This window comes from Micromys minutus (assembly GCF_963924665.1).
Source record: "Micromys minutus genome assembly, chromosome: 8".
In the NCBI taxonomy this organism is placed as follows: Eukaryota; Metazoa; Chordata; class Mammalia; order Rodentia; family Muridae; genus Micromys; species Micromys minutus.
Genome location: NC_137977.1, coordinates 46,613,842 through 46,623,162, shown reverse-complemented (window position 1 = coordinate 46,623,162; position 9,321 = coordinate 46,613,842). Strand labels below are relative to the sequence as shown.

Sequence of the window (9,321 nt, the reverse complement as noted above, 5' to 3'; positions counted from 1 at the left end):
CAGAGTGGGGGTAGGGAGAACTGCATGAGGTTAGCCCGAGAAACTGGTGATAGGTAGAAGATGGGAGATGTGGGAAAAATTGTCACTCCATTTGCAAGTGGTCTTGCAGGAACTTGTTTAAATGTGGCACAATCTATTATGTTAAAATCCAGTCTAGTCCTACGTTCCCATAGCTCTACATTCCAGAAAGTCACTGTTGTGACTGCTCACTGGAGTGAGGAGGGAAGCATGGTGCAGCATGAAAGCTGAAGGAAGGAGAAAGATCTGAAAGGTGAGGTCGAGCTCAGCCTAGCTCCGTCCCCATTACCTGACTGTCCCGTTGCCCGGCCCTGGCCCAAGTGGCCTCCTAGTTTCGCAAACGCAGCCCCAGCTTCCGGCTCTGGGAAGTTTGGCCGGAAGCAGTCCGCCTTAGCGATCTCAGCGGCCCCCATCCAGCTCCTAAGCCTTCCAATCGGTTCCAACAGAGGACCTGTCGGTTGCGCTTGCGCGAGGGTTGCACGCAATCACGCGCGCTGGCCGCTTCCGGTGCGCCGCGAGGGCCGCCGGGACGGGTCTCCCTGGCGATTAGTGCTGTGCTGTCGCCGCTGCCACTAGCGCACCGGTGCCGCGTATAATAGTGTCCTTGCTAGCTTCCTCGGGCTTCCCGGGGCCTGATCCCCGGGGCCCTTGGCAGGCGTCGGGCGAGCCTGTGTGCGAACCTGCGGTCCTCCACTCGCCCTTCACGTCCCCGCTGCGCGACTCGGACGGGGAGCAAGAGGGACTGTGGCGACTGCGCGCCTTGTGTCGCCGGGCGGGGCCGCGGGGCCGGAGCTCCTCCAGCCCCCGGGATGCGTGCGCGAGCTCTTGCCTCCACTTTCTCTTTACCGCTGTCACGCTTGGAGCCGCCTCTCGCCTACAGCGGGGTGCGCGAGTGCACCGATCAGCACCCCTGTCGAGCCCCGGTGCCGGGTACCCCCGGGAATGTGAGCCGCGAGGCTCGCAAGCTCCTCCGGGTAAGTAGTCCCGCCCTCTAGGCTCACCCCGCCCCGCCGTGGTGCACAGGCACCTGAGTGTGGGGTGCTGCGGCTGCCTCTCCAGCTTCTGTTTGCCCCGTGCCACGCCACGCGGAGAACCATTCCCTTTAGTCTCTGTCTTAGGGACAGCCCAGAGAGGGAAAGAAGGTAGACCGTGGCTGAGCCGCTAGAAGCCATCATCTGAGGTTCCACGGAAGGTTTGGAAGGATAGTTAAAGTGTCACATTTCAGGCATGGCCCTTCTAGTCTACAGATGAGAAAAGAAATATTTAAAGAGGAAAAATAAACTGTTTAAGGCCGTATAGGGATCTGTAACAGTGCTAGTCAACAGTGGAACGTAAATTAGGACGTATGTCCTCAAAAGGGCTCCCTTCTCTTTAATTTTCTTGTTTGAGTGTTTGAGACAGGGTCTCATGCAATCCCGGGTTGGCCTCAAACTCACTACTGTACGTGAGGTTAGCTTTCAACTAATTTCTGTCCTGCTTCCATCTCCAAGTCCTAGAACTGCAGGCGTTCCCCACCACACCCAGTTCACAGAGCTGTGCTTAACCTTCCTATTTTTCTGTGTCTCTTTGCTTTGCTGTACCCGAGGCTTAGGATCTGAACACAAACTTGGACCCAGATGTAGGGCACCCTAGTCAAACAAATAGAAACCCAAGATGGGTTCTTAACTTGGTTAGTTGTAGCTGCTGAGACATGATGTTCTGTTCTTTACAAGTGCACTCTTGGAGCAAATGCTGCTTTCGTCACAAGGCTTTTGAGGGCCAGGATATCAGTTTTATATAAGACAAAAAGGTTGAGCCCATATGTTCTTGGCGTGCAGCTGCCCTTACCAGTTTGCTTTTTGCTCACAGAGCCACAGTGTAGACTGTCTCTTTGGGTTTCACTATGACTGTTGGGAAGCAAGCTTTTTGTTTTTCAGTTTTTTTTCCTTTGTAAGGTTTTAGGGAACTTCAGAAGAGAAGTCAGCTTATAGCTGACACCACCATAAAACACCTAAGGAATATGTTTTTAACGTGGTGTATATATTTAAGATGGGGACTGGAAAGATGGCTCAGCAATTAAGAGCATCTTAATTGCTCTTCTAGAGGTCCCACAGTTCACACCTGTCTGTAACTCCTTTTCCAGGGGATCTGACACCCTTAACACAGGCGTACATGCAGGCGAAGCACCAGTGAACATTTACAAAAGAAAAGATTGGGACTGTAGAAATGGCTCAGTAGTTTTTTGGGTTTTTTCCCCCCTTTTATACGTATGAGGGGGTGCTGCATGCATGCATATTCGTGTGTTGTGGATGGAAGTCTGCATCGTGTGGGGAGCCGAGGTTTATGTGCAGAATCTTACTAGATAACCCTCTCCTTTGAAGCAGGGTCCTTCAACCAAAACCAGAGATGGCCAGGACTACCCTCCTGGGATCCTGTCTCCCCTTTCCAAGACTTATTATAGATAGGCCATCACACACAACATAAACGTGGGCTCTGGAGATCCCAGCTCAACCTGTTAGCTGCTGAGCAGGTGCTAGCACTGAAAGAAATACTTTGACAGGTGTTAAAATTAAATCCCCCCCTCCAGCACTCAAACACAATATTTCACCCTCATTTAAAAAAAATACTTTATGTGTAATGAGTGGTTCTGCCTGCACGTGTGTCTGTGTACCACATGTGTGCTGGATGCCCACAAAGGCCAGAAGATGTCATCGGATCCCCTTGAATTGAAGTTACAAATAGTTATGAGTTGTCAAATGGGTGTTGGGAAATGAACCTGGGGCCTCTGGAAGAGCAGCAGGAAACCTCTCTGGTTTTCCATGCCTCTTTGAAACATGCACACATGTATATATGGATTCACATACATGTACACATTTGGGGACTGGGGAGGGAATGCCTTTAGTGTATGTGAAAGGAAGAACCCTTGTGATTAACAGTGGGTTAATTCCCTCCAAAGCTTAGGCTCACTCATCATCTCCTAAGAAAACTAGTTGAGACTTCGGTATGAAATTCACTTGTCTCTGTTCAGGTGGTAAGAATTTCGGCTTACATCCAAGTCTCATGGATCCCCTTTCCCTTTTCTGTCAGTTATCTCTGAGGTCTAAATGAGCGGTGTGTGTTCACTGTTTGCATTTTCTGTCACAACTCCATCTCCTGGTATTTGTTCTATAGATATTTACAAGAGCAATCGTGTTTCCTTCTCATAAAATTCAGGTGATTCTGGGACTTTCTCCCTCTAAGGATTAAGCTGGTGAAATTCCAATTTAGTGTTTGGCCATTATTAGCTCTTCTAGAACTATTCAAATTTTTATGCCTGACTTTTCCTAGACCAAAAAAAGAAAGAAAAATCTACCTAACACCAGAGAACTGTGTTGGTTTGTCAGGTTACTGTTTATTTTTTGTCTTTTTTGTTTGTTTGTTTGTTGGTTTTGAGTGAGGGTCTGAAGTACTGTGGTTTGGCCTTGAACTCCTGATCCTCCTGTCTCTGCTTGCTAAGTGTTGGAATTACAAGTATGCCAACAAACACACTATCAGGGGCACCGTTTAGATCTGTGCTGTCTGACACTACAGCCACCAGCCACAGGGTTACAGTTCAGTATACTGAAAATGAGATTGTTTTGCCTATGAGCCCTATTTCAGGATCCTAGTAAGCATCTGTGACTAGTCAGTACTATATTGGACAACGTTATTAGAGAACATATCCATCAGAGTTTATTGAATAGTCCTAGTGTAGAAGATTGCCAGTCAAATTAAGCGGCACTGTAACATTTCGAAGAAAAGAACCAAGAGCTCAGTATTTGGATCAAAAACCTATTCCCTATATTTGGGCCTTGTGGGTGTGTGGGTTGTTAAATATCTTCACTGCAGATGATAGTCTTTAATAATGAACTCTTTCATTAGTACAGTACTTAGCTGTTCTCCAACAGTTACGTGATCTAAATCCTTTGAGCTCTACATGTAAATCTGTGGGAATGGGTCTTGTTGGTGAGACAGTTACCATGGGTAAACATGAGGATCCAAGTTCAAGCTTCAGGTGCTTTTAAAAAGTGGCTCACTTTAATCTCAGTGCTAGGCAGTCCCTGGATGTGCTAGCTAGCCAGCCTACACCGTTTGGCGAGTTTCAGGCCAAGGAGAGACCCTGTTTTAAAAAGCAAGATGGACAACATCTAACAATACCAAGATTGACCTCTGGCCACCATGTGCACACACTTGGACCCAGTCCCGTGCAGGTAGTGCTCTGGCTAGTTATTATGTCTACTCAGTAGAGCCTCACCCGCTACCAGATCATCCTGTGGACAAAGCCTGTGGTGTGTTTTCTTGACTAATGATTGATGTAGGGGTGGTGGGGCTCAGCTCACTGTAGGCAGGACCACCAGCACAGTGATCCTGGGTGGGTGAGAAAGCAGGCAGAGCAAGTTATGAGGAGCAAACCCGTGAGTAATACTCACCCATGGTCTGTAGTTCTCGCCCTGACTTCCCCTCGTGATGGACTGTGATGTGGAACCAAACTCTTAAGCTAAAGTAAACCTTCCTCCACGTCTTGCTTTTTGGTATTGGTGTTTAGTACAGCAGTAGAAACCCTAAGACACATGTGCCCACAGTAACAGCCCCAACACATAAACACAAATCTGTGGGAAGGTGAGCATCTTTTTAAAATGTTTATTAGTTTTGTTTACTCTTTTTAAGTGTTTTAAGTGCCTAGTGCCTGTGGTGGACATCAAATGAAGGCATCTACCTCCTAGAAATGAAGTTATAGATAATTATCTGAGCTGTCAGGTGGATGCTGGGAACCGCTGAGCCATCTTTCCAGCCCCCTACCCACCTTTTTTTTTTTTTTAACATTACAAGAAAGAGATAACAGAATCTAAAGTAATTAGAAGACCTGCCCCAAATCACACAAGCTGGCAGCATAATTAAGTCTCTTACATATAAAGTTCCTTATTATTATTACATGTTTAATTGAATCATTGAAACATTTAAGGTGATGAAATTGTAAGGGTAGGGCCAGAACTTTTAACTCTTGGCAGGGTGATGCAAAAAAAAAAAAAAAAAAAAAAAAAGTTTGAATCTTTACGAAATTCTCATTAGATGGGACAGCTGTATCCCATGAGGGAATGAATGTAAGTGAAGGTTCTCAAAAGTCTGTGGTATCAAATTTGCCTAAAAAAAAAGATTGAGTGGAGGCCTTCAATTTTCTTACCCTCTAGAGAGTCTCATTCGGGAGGGCTGAGATGAAGCTCTGCACTCTGTAAGCATCAAGCAGCACAGGTACTTGTTAGTGTCTATTGAGTTTGGGAAATGTCTAAACCTCAGACCCTGACAGTTGCTGAGTTGCCCTGGAGGCTGCTGCTCTGTTACATTGATACTTAAACCTCTGTGTTGGCTTATGTCCGTCTTTCTAGCCATGGATGCACCATATGATGGTACTGAGGTAACTGTCCTGATGGAGGAAATCGAGGAAGCTTATTACACTTCCCCTGGCCCACCTAAGAAGAAGAAAAAGTATAAAATACATGGAGAAAAGGCCAAGAAACCCAGGTTAGTTTTAATGTTTTGGTTGCTGATGATACTTATCAACAAGTTTGCTTGGGGAGCTGTGTTAAAGAAGACATAAGGTTCCTTTAGAGTGCATTTGTCAGAGTTGGCATTGATGTGGGGGGAGAGAGACAGTCTTAGGGGGGCATTGATATGTGAAAGAGGGCATTGATGTGGGGGGGGAGAAAGAGAAAGGGAGGGGCATTGGTGTAGGGGAGGGATTGGTTGTGCAGAGGGACAGTTTATGTTACCAGGCTGTTAAAGGAACTTGAGCTGAGTAATGCTAGACTCTGTAGATGTCTTTGTATGTTATTTTTATTATGCAATTATTATTTAAACATTGTAAACAGGACATTAGGAACATACAGTTGTAAGTGATCTGAGTGATTTCTACAGATGTTCTTTTGCATTTCAGTTTCCTTCTGCCAGAGCTGACCAGGACTGCACCACTTTGATAAGCTGCTTTCTTCTGTTAGCCTTGATGAGTTAACGTTTGGCCAGTTAGGTGACCAAAGGCAGAGCAGTAATGTCTGTAATAAGCCCAAGTAACCAGCCTCCACTGCAACTGCATATGACTGGGGGTGTTACAGATCTTCACCTGACTTTTCTTTCTGGTTTAGAAACAGTGCTTTGAATTGAGAGTTTGGCTTTGCTTTTCTTTAGTGGCCTTTGACTAGCACCCCTACTTGCAGACAGTGCTGTTGAAATAAGGGAAGTTGTTGGTTCTGCAGGTCTGCTTACCTTCTATACTACTACGACATCTACTTGAAAGTGCAGCAGGAGCTCCCCCACCTCCCCCAGTCCGAGATCAATAAGAAGATTAGTGAGAGCTGGAGGCTCCTCAGCGTGGCGGAGAGAAGTTACTACTTAGAGAAAGCCAAACTAGAGAAAGAAGGTTTGGATCCTGTAAGTATTTTTTCCCTGTCTCCCTCCCTCTCATTGGTTTAATGGGTAGAGAGCTGGGGAGACCAACTCCCCTGTTCTCATAACTCTGAATTTCTTGAGACGTTTTTACATTGTCTTTCTTGAGTCTGGTGTTGTGTCTGCCGTATCCATGATGCTCCGCGTTGTTGTTCGTTGCAGCAGTACAGAAAGCCGACATTTTCTGAGCTCTCTGATGAGCCTTTGGTTCCTTTCTGAATTGTACTGTAACATGGAGCTCCTTATCCTCACAGTGACATTTTCCCTTAATGTAGTGGCTCACGTAGTCTTTTCTTCTGCGCCATCTTTTCGTGTGATTGACTGAGTGTGGCCTACCTAGTTGATGTGTTTTTTTATGACTGGTGTCATAACAGTCAGGAGTTAGGTTTGTGTGAAAAGCAGGAGAGTCAAGCTTCTGTCGCCGTTGGTTATGAGCTGCACTGGAAGCGAAGTGCAGGGTGAAAGCCAAGGCTGATGCTGGGGCCTAGGGCTCCGAGCACTGGAACTAAAGAACTTGCAAGGACATTTTTAGACTGATGTCTGTGTGCCATTTGTTATCTTTAGGTCACAGTGGCAGAATACACTGATGACCGTTTAAACTGATAATTCATTGGGTTTTTTTGGGGGGGGATTTTTTGGCGCTGGTGAAAGAACTTAAGGTTTCACTTACAGTAGGCAAGTGCTCTCTCTGCCAGTGAGCTGTATGCCTCCTTTGCCTTGGCTTTTTAGCATTGACATTCCTATAGGAAACTTGTGACTGCTGGCCAAAATCTTTTAACCTAAACTTTTTTCTTTTCTTTTTTTAACTTAGACAATAATTTCTAACTTCTTTTTTGAAACGTGAAGAGCAAGATTCCAACAGCTGTGCTATAGCCAAACTGGATTTTTCCTCAGTGGGTCCATCTGCCACTGCCAGTCAGATTACTTGTCCTTACTGTCTAGATATTTCTCTCCCTCTAGTAGCTTTGTGTCACCTACAGTCTGGAAGATGCTAGTGTATTTGTATCACAGATAATCTGTTTATAACAAGTGTGGGAATTAACCTCAGCCAAGGGGGGTGGGAAGGGAAAGTGTAAGAAAAGTGTATCTATCCCATATGGCTTTCACAGTCTGAAGTCTGCAGTCACTGGCAGAGCATATGTGTAGTGTATTTACCGTGGGTTTCACCCTCAGTGCCAACCTGTTTTAAAACAGTAAAGAAAGGCAGCATCCTTTGTGTATGATAATCTCAGCTAGTGGTGTGGTTTTCATCAAGATTAAATGTTGTAGTCATGTGCTGTGCTCTTGTGCTTGTTTATGTGCACTTTTCTTCACCACTATCTCCAGGAAACTAGAGAAGGGATGTTTGTTGAAAGAGTCATTTAAGTTTTTTCATCTATAAAATGGATTGTAGCAATCACAATATTTAAAATATATAATGTAGTGCTGGAGTGGTGCTTAGGAGTTGAAGGCATGTGTTGCTCTTACAATTGACTTGGGCTAGGTTCCCAGCACCGGTTATGCTGGGAGCCAAAATGGTGACTCACAATATCTATGACTTCAGGTCCAGGTGAACTAGGCTGCCTCCCACACACACACACCTTTTAACCTTTGAGGACACTAAGCATACATGTAATGCATAGATATCTGGGCAAAACATACAACTAAATAGATAAAATGTATAATTTTTACATAATATACAATCTTTAATTTTATAAAGTTTATATAATTATATAAAGGTAAAATTAAAATATATAGTGTAAATCAGTTATCCGAGCTTGGCACATTATGATCTGGTCTGTAAGTGGCTCGGTGGTTAAGAACACTTGGTTGTTCCTGCAGAGAATCCAGGTTTGATTCCCAGCACCCATATGGCCACTTAAAACCATCTGTAACTCCATTTCCTGCCCTTTTCTGACCTTCTGAGACACTAAGAATACATGCAGTGCACATGCATATATACCTGCAAAACATATGCATAAAATAATTTAAAACGTGGAATTAATGAGCACCTGGAATGTGTTGAGACCTGTCTAAGCTTTCTGTGCTGAGTCTGTCGTGTGGATGAGTGTGCACCTTCAGAGACTGTCAAGTGTCCTTAGGCAACTGTCTTGGTGGCCCTTCAGCACTCCTGCAGGACCTGTGACTTCTGTGATAGCCCTTCATGGCTATATAGGCTTTGCCTAATGTTGTTTGGTTCATTTGCCACCATTTAATGGTGCTGCCCTGATGTGTCTTCTTCCTAGGTGTTTACCTTGAAAGTGCCATTTCCCTTTCCCTCTCCAGAACTCAGTCCCACCCACCTTCCTTCATTCCCACATGGTCTGAGAGCCTCTTCCCTCTGGGCGCTGCCTCTTAGCCTTGAGCACTCCCATCCACTCTCCCCTTCGCGTGCTCTAAGATATTCTTGTAATTGATTTTCGTGTGCCTTTAAAAGGTGCTTTGAAAACTTGTTTTCCATTAAACTTGGGTTTTTATTTAGCCATTCACTTTGTTCTGTTTCTCTTACTGGATGACTAAGTTTTAAGTAGAACAAAACGAGTGAAACACAATTTCCCTTTTGGACACTGATTGCTATGCGGGGCTGTAGTACCTGATCTTAATCTTTAAAAAAAAAAAAAAAAAAATCTGGTCTGGAGTTTAGGTTTTTATCTCTAACAAATTTTATGTCTTGGACTTTTAGCCTCATGTAATTTGGTCTTGGTTTTCTCCTGTATTAATTGGTAATATGGTGTTTTGTTAAAATTAAGTTACAAGTTTCAATGTGTTTCTGAATTTTAAGATGCTGGATCTCTTCCCTTGCACTCGCTTAACACATTCAGCACCTTACCAGATAGTTGATTGCCATATATAATTTCTCTCATAATGTTTTCTTAGCTCTGTAACCTG

The 9,321-nt window shown here is 44.7% G+C and overlaps 1 protein-coding gene across 4 annotated transcripts in view; it reads left to right on the top strand.

The window, feature by feature from the left end:
• Window positions 1–555: 555 nt before the first annotated feature.
• The window catches only part of HMGXB3 (HMG-box containing 3), a 49,903-nt gene continuing 41,137 nt past the window's right edge, over window positions 556–9,321 (top strand). For all 4 annotated transcript variants that reach the window (XM_080919947.1, XM_080919949.1, XM_080919948.1 and 1 more), the window contains exons 1-3: window positions 556–992; window positions 5,400–5,535; window positions 6,264–6,438. In XM_080919947.1, coding sequence (XP_080776073.1) covers window positions 5,402–5,535; window positions 6,264–6,438 — 309 coding nt within the window. In that variant the 5' untranslated portion in view covers window positions 556–992; window positions 5,400–5,401. The remainder of the gene's footprint in view (window positions 993–5,399; window positions 5,536–6,263; window positions 6,439–9,321) is intronic.